The sequence below is a fragment of the Phlebotomus papatasi genome, chromosome 2, assembly GCF_024763615.1.
Source record: "Phlebotomus papatasi isolate M1 chromosome 2, Ppap_2.1, whole genome shotgun sequence".
In the NCBI taxonomy this organism is placed as follows: Eukaryota; Metazoa; Arthropoda; class Insecta; order Diptera; family Psychodidae; genus Phlebotomus; species Phlebotomus papatasi.
This window is the reverse complement of record NC_077223.1, coordinates 27,348,262-27,364,975: the sequence shown is the minus strand read 5'-3', so window position 1 is coordinate 27,364,975 and position 16,714 is coordinate 27,348,262. Positions and strand designations below refer to the sequence as shown.

At 32.3% G+C, this 16,714-nt stretch overlaps 1 protein-coding gene across 1 annotated transcript; it reads right to left on the bottom strand.

The window, feature by feature from the left end:
- Positions 1-355: 355 nt before the first annotated feature.
- LOC129800299 (fat body protein 2-like) lies at positions 356-1,192 on the bottom strand. Its single transcript, XM_055844579.1, has 2 exons — positions 549-1,192; positions 356-479 (listed from the first exon to the last, which is right to left on the bottom strand). The coding sequence occupies exons 1-2, from the start codon at positions 1,190-1,192 to the stop codon at positions 356-358; spliced, it is 768 nt and encodes a 255-aa protein (XP_055700554.1).
- Between the last annotated feature and the right edge of the window lie 15,522 nt (positions 1,193-16,714).

The window sequence follows — 16,714 nt, the reverse complement described above, 5'->3', positions numbered from 1 at the left end:
AACCCGTACAAGGTCTGAAACTTCAAGAAAACTAGACTAACTTTGAAACTACAAGGCAGTTTTGCTTGGAAGGATTCAAATGATGATAAGTCGTGAATCAGGGTTAAATCAGGAACTGTTTGAAATACTGGTAACGAAATTTTACAATAAAGTATCATTGCACTTCATAATAAATAGCAACCACCCTCTCCTCGACTTACCAACACCGACCACATAGGGGGAATTGCGCTGATGAGTAATCAATTGGTCAGGAAGTTTAGAAGCATTTGAACGTAAATATATATTCTAATTCTTTTGCTAAATCTACATTTTGAAGACTTATTTCGGAGACAGCCATTTAAGCACTCTATCAATTTCAGAAATTAATAGCAATTGCATTCTGCGTAGCTTCAGAAAGCTGTCCCATGCGCAGAACCCAGACACTTCCATTTTTTGCATTCAGCATTATATTCATGGTCGCTTTTGCCACATCAACCGGACTGAAATAATCCAAAAAATAAGTTACTAATTTTTGTTTAAAATCACTTTTATATACTCTAAAATCAAACCTCTGAGAAATAAGTTCTTTGGCCAATGCTATTGACTTCTCAGATGCCATAAAAAGATGTCCAGGTTGGAAGGCATTTTCATATAGTTCGGAATTTGTTACCGTTGGACACAAGGTGAGGAATTTGATACCTAACTCTTCACGTCCAAAAGCGACAGCTCGAGTATAGCCTATTACACCAATTTTTGAAGCAACATAGGCCGGACAACTACTCAGTCCTATTAATCCAGCATGTGAGGATATGTTTATAACTGTTCCACCTTTTCCTACACCAATTTTCATGTGTTCTATAGCAAGGCGAGTGGACTCAATAACACCATATAGATTCACATTCACAACTCTACTTGGATCACCTTCATTGAAGATACCAGCAGAATTTACAACAATGTCTAAGCTAGGAATCATTTTCAAAAATTCATCATAGCACTGCTTTAGTTTTTCCTTTGAAGTTACGTCTACTTGAAAGTACTTGATAACGGCATTGGGATAAGCGCACTTCCAATCACTCAAAATCTTTGGTTCTAGATCATGAATGTCAAGAGCAGCCAGATATTTAAGTCCATTCTTGAGAAATTCTTCAGAAATTGCTCCTCCAATAGCACCAGATGCTCCAGTAACTAAGGCACTTTTATTTAACACAGACATTCTTTTTCAATTTATGCTCACGTCAGCAGTTCAACGATAAATGAAACAGGTGCGTTTAGTTTCCAGACTATATTGGGCAATTAAACTTGTGTAAAAACGTGTTAATAAACCTTATTTTTTTAAGATCATTGTGTTATTTGCATCAATTTGCTTTTTACTTAAAACTTAATAGGTTCTAAGACATATGTTTTTGTTGCGTTCATCATTTACAAAAGTATTTAAACTAAAATTAAAGATTATGTACAATATCTTTTTCTCAAATACAATAAGGGAGACTGGGGCAAAAATTCACAAATTGAAAATTTGAAAATTCAATATCTTCCAAGATCTCCAAGATAAAAGAGATAGCGGCTTAAATTTTTTTTCCATAGATGGCCTCCATAGACCTTCTTCAAAGTCGTAAGTTTCTTAAAATTCAAATGAGGATTTCAGAAAATAAAAAATATTGAAATTTTAGCCCTATTTTTGAAATGTTTTCCTTACAACAGACATCAATTTTGACCTTACTTATTTTCCAAAATTGATGCACTGGTGAATATTTTTTAAATGATTTGGATTCTTTGTATATAACACTATTTTAGAAATTTAAAAAGATTCTTTTCTCCAGAAATCCTTTTATGAAAAATGACCACTTGGGGTAAAAAGTAACAAAAGGTATGTAGCAAAAAGTAACAAAAACCGAAGTAATTTCTGATGTCTCACGGCGAGATAAAACGTCATTTCCGCATCTCGACGCTTTTTGTTTGCATTGGTTAAACGATTTGCAGTCTCTTGTGTGTTTTTTTCTAAAATAGCTTGAAAAAGCACTTTTCTCGTTCAGATAGAGAAAACTGTGTTTTAAAAAGGTGTAAAGGAATAAATTTCATATGAAAATATGTCACCTAGCTATTTTTTTTTTAAATTTATGAAAGCCCGTAATAAAGCAAATCAAAATGTGATAATATCCCATACCTGGTACTATTTGCCCCAGCATTTTTGAAAATGGTCACAAAATTACCTTTTAGAAAACATCACGATAAATGTATTTCCTTACAAAATAGAGGAAAATAACTTTCACAAAGTTGTAGAGCAGTAAATTTCCTATAAAACTGCACTAATTAGAAATTTCTGGGGCACTAGGGTAGCTTATAAAAAAATAAAATATCCGTTTTTTGACTTTTTGCCCCAGTCTCCCCTACTTAATTCAAATCTAGAGTTATCATTTAATCTTTAATTTTTCTTGAAAGCGATAGGAAATTCCGTAAACTAATTAGTGAGGAAACGCATTTCCTCTGCCGTTAATCCGGAATCAAGAATAATCAAGAATAATTTCGTACCGGTGCGTGGTATGTAAAATTAGGTGTGAATATGTATGGCCAATGAGAGAACCGTGAGTGGCAGACCTGTTGACTCCCTGACTAAAATCATGAAAGTCAAAATCCCAAAGAGACAAAATCCCGAATGTGCCAAGATTCCGAATGAACCAAAATCTCGAATAGCTAAAATCCCGAAAAGCCAAGGTCCTGCTCTGATATCCAAAATCTTGAATAGTCAAAATCTTTTGAAGACAAAATTAAACTAAGGATAATGTGTGGGTAATTTTCCATAATTCTGAAAATTTCCAAATACGATTTTGTGGAAAAACTTAACTTACGATTGGATTATTAGGGATAAATGACCTATTAGGCTCTCAAAAAGCAATAAAATTGCACGCTATTTAGGATTTTGAAACCTTCGGGAACTAGGCTAAACCTCTAGTCTGAAGATCGCTTAAGAATAGCTATGAGGCTTTTAAGAATTTCGGATTTTAGCCTTTTTGGGATTTTGGTTTTTCGTAATTTTAACCCATTTGGAATTTTGGCCATTTTGGAATCTGGTTTTCGAAATTTTAGCGTTCGGGATTTTGTATTTTTCGAAATTCTGATCTTTAACTTGCGGGATTTTGGCTGAGGTCCTATCGTGGATTTATGGAACTTACTTTTCATATTAGTTAGAATTTATGGAAACGCTAGATTTAGCTGATTTTATATTCATATGCGCTGAGATAACTTTACTAAAAATCCGATTTCAAATCCAAAACAAATTTTTAATTTAAACAAATCTAATCTAATTTTAACAATTATGCTTAACCGGTAATAAATCGGTAATAATTTTTATCTCTTTGTTTGTCTTTTAAAAAAATCATTTTTAAGAAAGGATAAGTGAAAGTGTGCTAAAATGTATATAACAACTATTAAGATGACCTCTATATGCTCGGTTTATATTCAAATTTTTCAATTTTAAAAAATCACAATTAACAATATTTATGTCTAAAATGGATTGATACAGATTTTCAAATATCGCCTCATTATAAAGGACTCAAACTTCTATTATAAAGTTGGAGATCGAAAAAATTCTTTATTAAACAAATTAAAATATATCTATATACATACATATTACATATACATACATGTGTATTATCCAAATCCTCATTTTCTTCTCAAACTATAAGTTTGATGCTTTTGTCATCCAGTAGCATCTTGTTTTTTATTATAAAGAATCTCTTGTGCAATTTTCCATTTTAATGAGGAAATACGTAGGGGTTGGGATTGTGACATTGTTAGAAAAAATAATTTATCTTTCGGTCTTCTGTTCCGGGTGCAATTACAGAGAAATCGCCTTACCATGAGAAGTCATTACCCAGAAAATTGGTGAGGAAATTTGAAGGAGTGCCATACGAGAGGAACTGAAATAAGACCATGGAGAGGATAATCCTCAAGCGACGACATGGAATTCATTTTAATTTCGCTGCATTCTCTATGACTTCGGAGGGGATGAGTTGAAAATGTCAGTGAATGTGTCGAAGTGATCCTCAAAAATGCCCGTCAAATTGTCAAGTGATTCTTGAGCGCTCACCATGAGTCACATTGGAGGGTTGCTTGCCTCGAGAGGCGCCCAATTTGTCCAGGAACGGGTATGAGCATTTAGCAATGAGGATTGGCAGAGTCTTGAGAACTCACAAACTCAATTTTCCCGCCAACATATAGAGATCTTGCCACCGAAGCGGAAGTGAGAAGTGAACAAGAGGCTCAAAGTGACTGACGGATTGAAAGGTGGGTTGGGGTTGGAATTGGGGGTGGTACAGCAATTGATAAAGTTCATCGTTTTCTGACATCTTCTAGGATTCTTCTGGGGATTTTCTTTATCCTGAGTTTTTAACTGTTCGTATAAAAGATAGATGTTTAAATTTCATACACCAATAAGAACGCTATTGGCACAAGGTTATGAGAATTATGACTCAAGTTCCTAAAGTGCCAAAATAGTGGTTTTCCACCATATTATTTTAAAAATTTTACCTCTATGGTATTCAAGTTTTTTCTAACTAGTTTTTCCTAGTTTTTCCAAACAGTCTAAGATATCGATTTAGGGTTCTTTTTATTTTTAATATAAGTCAGATGAGATGCTACAATTTCAAACTCATGTGGCTGAAAGAAAGAGAAAGAAATGACAGATAGGGTACAATGGGATAAATTATCGACCACTCAGAATAAAAAACGAATAACTCGCAGTGGGCAAATTTTACCGAGAGCGATTTGAAACTAAGATTTCGCAGAGTATAGAATTTTTGAGATTTAAAATCTCTGTTAACTTGAAAATAATTATCTTTCAAGTATAATATTCACAGGGAAGGTAGAGGGTATAAATAAGTATCCAAGAAGCGAATAAAATGATTTTTGTAAAAAATCGAGTTGTTCGACTTATATTCTGAGTAGTCGTTATAATCTGACCTAAATCGGACTTTTGATATTTCGTCGCTGTTTCACTGTTTCAGATAGACAAAAAGAAAAGCAAGACCGCGATAAAGTATAAGGCATACAAAGAATACTTCGTTCTTGTTTTTATTTTCATTTTCCCATCTAGAAAAGTGAAAAACCATAAAATTTCAATTTTAACGGCCTCCAGATTAGAATGTTTAGCCTCTTTAGCCTAGTTCTCGAAGGTGTCAAAATTATTAATAGTAAGATATTTTACTGGGTTTTTCAGAATTGAGTAGATCATTTTCACTTAATAATCCAATCCTAAGTTAAATTTTTCCAATAAATCTTTAATGGTGAAAAATTTAAGAATGTACTCGTAAGCCATATGGCTAAACACCTTAGATCTGCACTGAAGGCCATATTAGATTCAGTCCCAAATTATAATAACAGCTTTACAACGCAAAAGTAAATGGGATTTTAACGACTGAGACTTAAAAAATTCGGGCTATATGGTTAATCTCGATTCTGAACCCTTATGCTCTTCTATAGACAGACGTACGGATTGAGCCGAGAGATGACTTAATGGGTAATTGATGGGAATGAAGTCTAATCAATATTTTGACTATAATTACGGTAAGCCATGCCTTGGCTTAAGCCATAGGCGTAAGTCTGCACAGCACATACTCAGAGAATTTTTTGAAGTATCCGGATTCAAGACTTATTGTATTGTGATTGGTGTCACAATTTTAATACTACAACTATAACAATTTATTTTTCAAAAATAAGTGAATTTGGAATAATTTAAAATTCTAGAGTGAATTGAAGAAATATTTAATTAATTTTAGGATATTTGTGGTATCAATTATATTGAAACCGTAGTTTAAGAGAAAATGTTTAAAATGGATTCAATCCTTATTTGAGATTGATTTTTAGAAATCGTAGAATTAATTTTATCCCACCGCGGTTTTTTTGGAAGTCCATTTTCTATCCGTTTTCTTCTACATTCTATAACATTGTATTATTTGTAACATTCTTAGCATATTATGACCAGCGCACAATAACTTTTGTTTGTAAACATGTTTTCAAAATTTCCCATGAGAATGAGCGCGATGACTAGATCTAGATCTCACTCACTCTCATTGAAATGTCAAAAACATGTTAACTAAACAAAAGTTATTGTGCGTTGGGCATTATGTTACAGACGCAGCATTTAAAAAAAAAAAACAGAAACTATGTTAATATGCTAACGGTGATATCACACTAGGATTTTTCACGTTTTAATTTTAAATTCAATTGAACCAATTGAGTATTAAGATTTCTAGAATTTACTTGAAAATTCTCACAGCCAGGATACATTTTGCAAGAAATTTGCTCAATTTTAAATAGTGCCGCGAGCTTTTTGATTGTGAATGACTCCGGAAAATGTTGGATAGTACATAAAATGTCTTAAAAGTCACCTATCTGTTATTCAAAAGGATCCCCAAAGCCAGAAGAAAAGGTTGGAAGAGAAAGGGCTTACGAAACGACTCTCATACAATCTTGTTCAATATCTGTATGAAGTCATGCAAACTGGAGATTTCTTAGCACAATAATTTCCTTCGAATGACTTTGAAGCAACTTTGCAAATTACTCCCGATACTGAAGCTTCACAAATAATATTAATTACGAGTAAATAAATTTAATAAGAACAATTTAATTCAAAAGGCTACTTGTTGAACTGCAATAAAATTGAAATTAATGAGCAATTTTAACATTTTAATTTGCTGAATTGACATTTATTTGAGCAACCACATTTAAGCTATTTTAACATATTTAAACGTATTTTAGTGGACCAAGTATTAGTTTATATTAATAAATAAATGAAGATAATATCAATTTAATTGGTTTTTAATGTAAAATAACGCACAGGAACAATTCATCTGAAAATTATATTGAATTTACAAATTGAAAAAGTCCTAGTGTGATAGCACAGTAAGTAAGCTATTTGTTTGTAGTATAATATGATAGAAAAGATATTAAATTCATATTAAATAGCATGATACATCTAAGCCATTTCAAATTAACTACGGCTTGATTTAATCATACATAGCATTTCTTTATTATAAAGTATAAATACGGATTTAAAGTATAACTAAATTTGAATTATAACTGTGCAACTGAAATTATGTCTAACACCATTCCACAAATCTCTGAAAACCGTAATTTTGATTTAATATTGGTACTCTTATATACACACTAAAAAAATATTTTGTAAAGTATAAAGTACGAAAAAGTTCATAAAAGTTCATTACTTTTTTTTATATATGGGAACATGATGTAATTTGGAACCATTTATAATTTGGGACACTTCAGGTTTTCTCACTGTTTCAGACGAGCATAGAGAAAACAAAGACCCCAACATAGAAGAAAAAAGACGATTAAGAAGAAAAGGAATATATTTCTTCCTTTTGAATGTCTAAAACGTCTAAAACAGTGAGAAAATCTCAAATGTCCTAAATTGTAAATGGTTCCAAATTACCTCATTTTACCCTACACTGTTCGTAACATGATCACTTGACGAGCATTTTCTGTTCTTTTACAAACATTTGTTCGTACATTTTTGTTTGCTTGACATGGCTTGACAAAACTTTACAAACAAATGCCAAAATTTTACGAACATTTTTCTGCGTGTTTATGAATAAATTTTTGTAAAAGTATGAAAAATGCTCATCAAATGATCATTTTTACGAACAGTGTTTGTGAAAAAGTACAAACTTTTACGAACTTGTTTCTGGGTTATACGATTTACGAGTATTTGGTAAGTTCCCAATAGAAATTCACAAACATTTCCCGTCAAATAATTTCGTCAGATATCTTTAAGATTTTTGCAGAAAATATCTACACCTCTGCAGAAAATCTGCCGAGAAATCTGTAGATATTCCTACGAATTTTATTTGGGCTTGGAACAAAATTCGTCAGAAATTTTTGCAGATTTTTTGACGAATCCTGGTGCATACTCTGACGAATTTCTGTAGATATTTTAACGATTTTCTGTAGATTTTTCTGCATTCCAGACTTTTCAGACGGCTGTGTCTGAAAAGATGGAATATTTTTTACTGAAGTTTGCAAAATTCAATAGAGTAATTCTTAGTGATATTACAGTGTTTAACACAAAGAATTCTGCGACGCCGTGTTATAAGTACAGTATAGTGAAGTGAAAACTTTAAGCAGAGTGTTGACCTAAATTTCGTGTTTTTGTATCATTCGATTGGAGATTTTTAAGAAATTAGTATTTTTGCTCGCATTTTTTTATTTATCTAAAATGTTTAATCGGTAATGCTTGTTAAGCAGAGCATAATATTTTATTTGTAACTGCCACAGTTTCTTGATAAATCAACTATATTTTTGTTGAGACAATGGAGACTATGCAGATTTCCAATGCAGAAATTCTGCCGAGACTCTACAGATTTTCGGCAGAATTTCTGCCGAAAATCTACAGATTTTCTCTAAATGTACTAGAATATACCGTTACAATTCAAAAAACCTCCGAGTAAAATCGGCAGGTAGAGCAATGATTTGACGGGTTACGTACAATTTTACGAGATGTTTTTTCTGTGTAGGATGACATTCTTTAGCAGTATTGATTCTAGATTGTTCCGCTATCGATTATGTTCTATATTGATACCTATTGATTTTAAGATATTTCGGTTGTGGTTGTGAATAATATCCCACTGGGGTATTGATTCTAGCCTATTGAGATATTAATTCCAGAGTTCTTTTCTCTGGGATTCCTAAGAGACAGAACCATAAAATTTCACAATTCTTAAGAATTAATTGTCTTCATTCTAGAATCTTAGGACAAAATTCCTCTGAAATATCGCCCATTATACATTTATTAAAGTTAAATTATGAGGATAAACCTCAGCTCTGCCTTAAGCTACCTAAGTTCAGATTTATTTTCTCATATCTGGGAAAATCTGTAGAAATATTTTTTTCAGTAAGGTAAACCATTCTTCAATATCGTTGAGATTTAAAAGACAAGTATCAAATTTCACGAGGATTTGTCACCTTTCCCCAAAAATGGAATTGATATTTTTGACACTGGTTTCTCTTGTTGCCGAGGTGTTATAAAATTAAAGTAAAATAGAGCAATAATTTGTGTTGAAATATGCTTCTCTCTTGCCTTCGGGTGTCAAATTCTGTGGTTTTTATCTCTTCAAATTTTCGGATGAATTGGATTTGATAGAAATACTGTGGTGGTCCCTTTCTCGTCCCATTTCGACACACAATGGATTTTTTGGGTTTTTAAAATTGTATTAAAATCTCTGGATGTTTCAGCATCACTTTTCTTCTTGGGCGTCTCACTCGATGTATTATTTTCAGTATCCTTCTTATCATCGGATTCTACTCATACCCCATATCAGGGTGACAAACAAAGAGTCTCACCATTACATAGGGGTTGCTTTTGACGAAGGGTGAATATGTTGCATTGACTTGCGCAATATTACAGCATGGCAGCCATTATGTACAGCTATGATCCCGCCTCCAAAAACCGTAATATAACACACCAAAGTACTCAGTCCGATGGTTAAATAAAAGACCCTCCTCTCTTCAGTTCAACACTTTCACCATCCCCGTTGCCTTATATTTCCTCAACATCAGCGTATTAATTCACTCCCGACTCAGACTTCGAAGGGTAAACTCTGGGCTTAGTACTTCCAGCTTTAAGAGATCCCATCTCTTAACAATAAGAGTTGCTGACTAACATATTCTAGCAGAGTGTATTGATTTGTGCCTAAGCTGGGAGCTTCGACTTAATTGCGCACAATGTCCATAGATGGCTCTGTTTATCACTCCCCACCCTTTACCATCTACCCTCCGAGTAAAAGAATGGATTTTCAAATATAACAACTCATCTCGATTGCTATCAAGTCACACCTTTCATTTTTTTGGAAGAATATCTCATTTACAGCATTTGAGGTGTCAAATTGTGGCTCAACTTTCATTCAATAGATCGACAAGGATAGAGATTAAAACCAGATTTGTGGGAAAGGGTTTTAAGGATAGAAATTAAAGAATTTCTATTCAAAAATATTAACATAGGGGCAACTGAGGCAGTTTCTGGCTTGAGTATCAAAGTGATCGTTCATTAAGTTTTTTTTACAAACAGATTGCTCTAGATCAGAGACGTGCAAGAACCGTTGAAATCGAATAAACGTCAAATAAAACATGTACGTCAATGGTCAAAACGCTACTATAACAAACTAATTTTGACGTTAATTCGGTTTCAACGGTTTTTGCACACCTCTGCTCTAGATAGACTTAGGATTTAACTCTTTCGCGTCACACTTTTATTCAGCAGATGAATTCATGTAAAATTGAGTTTTTCCTAATGCTTTATGATCAAATATAATAGTTCAGAGAGGAAAAAAAAATTCCATTGCGTGAAAACTCGGAAAAACCCCGGGTCAAATATGACCCTATTGTCCTCAAGGGAAGTGTACATACCATTTTCAAAATCTATATCTCGGGCTTTTTAAGAGTTTTTTTTGCTTTAAGTTATTAATTTGGCTGAAACCATGGCAAACTGGATTGTCTTGATGAACACTGTACTCCTGGTGTTCAAGGAATCTTCCTGGTAATCCCTTGAACAGTCACTGTCACAATATTTTGAGTGGCATTTGGCAAAAATAAACTTATCCACATATTTATTCACACACAATACAATTGCACAATATGAGACTCTTGCAGAATACTCTAAAATATTGCAAAATATGTTATAATTCATCAGATATAAGATGAAATGTCCAGGAGCAAGATGTCCCACCTGCTTTTCACAAAGAAAAACAATGTCCCAACTACATTTCGCTGCAGGTTTGGGACGAAAGACTGTTACCCTTGGGGACAATAGGGTCATATATGACCCGGAAAATTCTACACGCTTTTCTGGAAAATTGAGAGTAGTTTATTAGGGCAAATAAAGCTAATTCAAAACTTGCTCCAAATGGAAATTTTTCGCTATTCCAAATGGAAACGTCAATGTTTGCACGATAAATAAAGTACTAAATTATTATATTTATATTTTCTATACCACAGTTTCATTATTTAGTTAATTTTGCTCCAAATAAAGCGAAAATCCATTTATATTCACAAATTTTAATTTGTTCATTTCTCAGAAAAATTAAAAGTGTATCTTTTCACCATCGAATTTTGCATCGATCGACCATGTTTTTCAATGAAAATCACAATTAGGTGACTGTTGTTTATTCGTTTTGTTTAACATTTATGTCATATTCCTAGCTAATTTAAGTTAAATTAAGTGCTAAACTTTATTGTTAACGATACGTGAAGTTTTCAAATGAAATAATTACCTATTTTGTGAATTAAAAGGGTTTGTCTGAAGTGTCTGCAAATGCTTCAACAGGAAACCCCAAAAGTATGATATTTTTGGAGAGATTTTCTTATTGTTTTAGGTGGAAAAGAAAAGACCAGGAATAAGAGCAAATTCTGGACTCAGGAGCAACTCAACAATGTTTTGGAGGCCTTTCGTCGCGGTTTCACTTACACTGTTTGTCTCCAATTAGAAACATTCCCTTGTCTCCATTTGGATTAATATGTTTTCAATAGAAACATTTTACGCTCGCGTATTTTTCTTGTATTTAAGAAGTTTTCAAATTATATCTAAAGAATTTTAACTAAACAGTAACATTCTAGAAGAGTCAAGGAGCAAATTTATGTAATTCTCTTCAGAAAAAATATGAACTTAATATGTTGAATCTTCTGTCAAATTTAAAGCGTCCGGAAATGGTTTTGAATTGGGACATTTACCCTATATCAAAGTACAATCAGTATAGCAATATACAATCTTTGGATATTCTATTTTGTGTTTATAAAGAACTTTTTGCTGAAAAAAATAAATTAATATAAAAAATTTTAAAAAAGAAAAGTCATTTCACAAAGTTCGAAATTCGTGATTTTTTATCTCAAATATTTTCTTTTCCTGAATATCTGGAGTCTTGAGAAAATTAGCCAAGAATCTTACATCCTTCTATTATGATGTCGTGCACAAACCGATAAATTTCAATTAATGTAAATAGTTAAAAAAAATGTTTTTTGCTCGGGTCATATATGACCCTAATGACGCGAAAGAGTTAAATTGAGCTAATCAGTATTGATATTTTCTGTAAGCCAAATATTCCAAAAATAGGGCTCAAAATTTCATTATTTTTTATTCTACATAATCCTTCCTCGAATCCCTTGAAACTTTGTAAATTTAAGAAGGTTCATGAAGGCTATCTATAATAAAAATTTCAAGCCTCGGTCTCTTTTATTTTAGAAAATAGTGAATATTGAAATTTTCGTTTTGACAAATTTTGCCCCAGTCTCCCCTATCTGCTCAGATGGATTCTCAATAAAAGATGTACACATGATTTTTAAGATAGATAGAACATTTGTATTTGTTATTATTATAAACAAATAAACCCGATTTTTTCAAAATTAAAATGCATTAGATTTAGATTTTTAATTACTATATACATTTTTGTAATAAAAACGTTCTATCCTAATAGTAAATGAGTTTCCATAAATGAAAAGTTACCTGTTTGATATTATTTAAAAAAAAGTACAATTAGAGAAATATAAGCAAGGAATTATATTTTTAAATAAAAATTAAAAAATGAACTTTTTACTAGTATATTATTTGAAAATATTGGATATTCAATAAAATATTTTCTTAAGTTTGTCAAGATAATTATTAATAGAAGTGTCTGGAAAAAAAACATTTTTTTTTACAATTTTTGCTCTGTCTGATAGGGAAACGCGGGGCACTTTGACTTGTGGCACCTTAAAGTATCTTTATCCTCATATTTTGAAATGAAACTGGACTTCACTGTGATATAATTGGATATAATTCAGCTCCACAAATCTATTGTGAACCTGAACTTTATTATAATAAGGCTCAGTTTCATTTAAAATTAGAAATTTTTTTCAAGTTTCAAAGGTATCCCACTTCCCCCTACGAATTAAAACACTGAGAAAAAAGGAGGTGCAATTAACTTTTTTTCCTCGTAACTTTAACACTTTTTAGGTGTAAAAATATATCAACATTTTTTAATGTTAATTTTACACCTTTTTGAGTGTAAAATTGACATGAAAAAATTTAACTTTAACCCATAATACACCTAAAAAGCATAATATTTACACCGATTTCGGATCAATAATTCAGGGTAAAATAAACATTTTTGAAATGTTATTTTAACTTTTTTCGTATTTCTCTCAGTGAACACTGAGAAAAAAGGAGGTACGATTAACTTTTTTTTCCTTATAACTTTAACACTTTTTAGGTGTAAAAATATATCAACATTTTTTAATGTTAATTTTACACCTTTTTAAGGGTAAAATGAACATGAAAAAGGATAACTTTAACCCCTAATACACCTAAAAAGCATAATATTTACACCGATTTCGGATCAATAATGCAGGGTAAAATAACCAATTCCGGAATTTTATTTTAACCTTTTCGGATTTCTCTCACAGTGAAGATACATAGGGGAAACTGGGGCACCACCAAACATGGGGTACCACCAAACACTAATTTTTATTTCTAAACTACTTGGACTATATCGACCACTCCTTCAATCGACAAGCATCCCTATAGTGCTTATAAATTCCTATAGGTCTTATCCTCTGAAGTCGAATATCCTATTAAAAAATCGCACTGTTTGGTGGTACCCCGTGTTTGGTGGAGCCCCAGTTTCCCCTAAGTGAATTAATGAAATTTAAGTTAAGTAAAAAGTCTCTGATTTGTTTCCAGATTAAAATAAAAAAATCTGTGTTTTATAATAAAATATAATTTTTTTATATTATAAGTAAGTTTTTAACCAACTTTCTGTTGGGATTACAGAATTCAATCAGCAGCTGTTTTATATGATTAGCAAAAGAACAATTCTCAGTTGACAAAACATTTCGAAGCGCATTCGGGAAGCCACACACCACGAAAAAGAGCGGATTATCCCGTTTCTCTAGGGCGTCGAAAGAGACAAGATGTGGGTGCGAAGGGAAGTTTGCAAAGAGTACTTTTGAGCTGTGGATTAACATTAAAGTAAATACTTTGCTTTTAAGTTAATCCATTTCGAGAAAAGATTTTCTCCGCGAAATCCCCAAATGAGTGCGACACAAGGGCAAAAAGTTTGTGTATTATTGCTGGGAATGTTAAGTTGAGTGCATATGGAAATGGGGATAAAGGAACTCTTTTTTTTTTATTCTTCCATCTCTCTAATGCTCCTCCAACTCCTCAAAAACAATCGACCCATTTGTCATCATTTCCACTTTTCAGACACTTTCCGCCATCCTCGGACATGTTAGGATTACTTCTTGTTGTTTTATAGCCATGCATTAACGCCTCTGTAATTAAAGAGTAAGAGATACTTAAGTTTCTCTCAAACAGAATGTCCGAAGGAAGACCCTTGGGCGGTCCTGCCAAATTATTACATAAACATTGCTCATTTGCATGGTGACTAAACCCCAAAGTTCCTTCTGAACAACTATACAAGAATTCCATCAGGATGATGTCTGTTGGTTCCGTTGGACGGTGATCGAAAGGATGACCCTCTAAAAGCATAATTCATTAGCGGACCTGGGCACAAAAAAAAAACCTGACACAAGATATTGAAGCCCTAATAGTGGCAAATGTTGAGATAATTTGCAAGTAAAAATCAACGCCCCTTTCGCCCATTTGATTTATTGACTCTCGCGGAGAAGGCACGAGGAGCATGGATGGGCTTTTGTGTCTTTTTAAGCACTCACTGACTTCTTAAATGGTGTTTCTGCGATCATCATCAAGATGTTAAAATTGTGCATCATCCACCGACTCCTCTGCCAAACCATCCGCAAAGGGATTATCAATTTAGAGAAGAAGTAGTTTAAAAGAGGAGGTTGTTAAATTGTTCAAATATTTCCCTTAGAATTGGACCAAATAAAAAAGGCAAATGGTAAGCCTAGATACGCTTATAAAGGTGTGATCATTTTATTACAAACTCGATTTGAGATCAAATAGAAAGGGTTTTTATTTTTAAATAATGCCAAAATAGTTTAATAATTACTAAATCGATACCCAAGGGAGAGATATTAGTCGAGAAATTGTGTACACCACTTCCAGCACTTCCTAAATTTGTATGGAAAACGTCAGAGACTTCCACACTTCCGGAAGTGCCATAGGTGATTTCCAGCACTAAGCACTTCCGACGTTTGAATTTAAAAGAAACGACTAAAATCTAATTTGAATTTTCTTGAATAGTTGAATTATTATTTTTCATTCTTTTGGATATCGTTATTGCATTTTAGTTCAACTGAAAATAAATCGATACCTCATTTAGGTTTAGGCTTTCAGTTTAGGACTTTTATCTATCACAGTTTCAGATATTATCGACTTTAAAGCCTTTCAGAAACGTTTGTCCATTTAGTAGGTTCTAAAGTCGATTATCAGTCATAAATTATAGCAATAATTGGATCCTTCATAACGGGCATGAGTTTCGAAAGTTAAACGGTAAGGAACCTCGTACTTTCCGAAAAAGATTTAAGCTTCTAAACTTGATTCTTTAATTAGGGGCAGTAAGTCATGTTATTTTTTCAATTGCTGGATCTGCCGTACTTTTATTGGAGGTCTATCCAAAAAACCAGATGCACCTCTTCTAATGAGAACAGATCTCATTTTAATTTAACAACTTCTACGAATAATTTTCGATCTCTGGACTAACAGCTTTTGACTCAAATGTTTATTTTCCTTGGATTTTCTGAATAAACTGTATGTAGGTTTAATCGCATTCATTGTCGTATGTTTTTTATCGAATAACCTGTAAATTTGCTAACTCGCGGAGCGGTCCCTTTAGATAAACGACTATTGGCACCTTTTATGAGGAAGTATCGTACTTTGAGCATTACTAAATCCGATCCCGAAGAAATTAATGCTCTTTCAAGACATATTTTTAAAATATCACAAACTTCCATACCGAATTAAATTCTGACAATTAAAACCGCAGATATGACAAACTTAAATACCCTTTTTACCTTTACAGATGAGGTCAGGGTGGTCGGATAATGTTAAGTTTTTTTTTTAATCGAAAACTTTTAGATTAAGCCACAACATATTAAAATTTGAGACCCATTCTTGCTATATAGGTTGAGTTATTAACCCTTTAACAACGAGACAGTTTTAGCTGACCGAAAATCAGTCATAAAAATGAAACCGATAAACGAAATCAGTAAAAGGTCTTACATCTAACCTTAGAAAAACCAGCAAAGTCTAATTTGATGTATTTTTTGTCTTTATGAACGATAGGGACAAAGATAGCCCCAAAATTTAAGTAATTTTTCTGATGATACCGCAATGACTGATAATTTTCACTCTAATGAAAAATATTATCCTTGAGTATTGTAGTTTCTTTAACGAAAATGGTTTCGTTTAAAAAAAATTGTAAGTATGAAAAATAATTAAAATCAATTTTCAATATGAGAATTTAAAAAAGTTAAAAAAATATATAAAGGGTACTTTTATTTTTTAATTCTTTAAATTTAATTATAACATTTTTGTTATTTAAATTGTTCTTATCTTTATTAGACAAAATAAATTTCTGAACTTCCTCAATGAAGTTTTTCATAGTGAAATTTACAAAAAAATCGTCATTTCTGAGCTTAAAAAATTACTGTATAGAAAATAGTTGGCGACTTGCAAAAAATATCCTATATAGATTCCTTCAACCTTCTACTTTGCAATTACGTACTAAGAGAAAAATAAGTTTAGGTAGTCAGGAAAACTTATTTTCTTTATGGG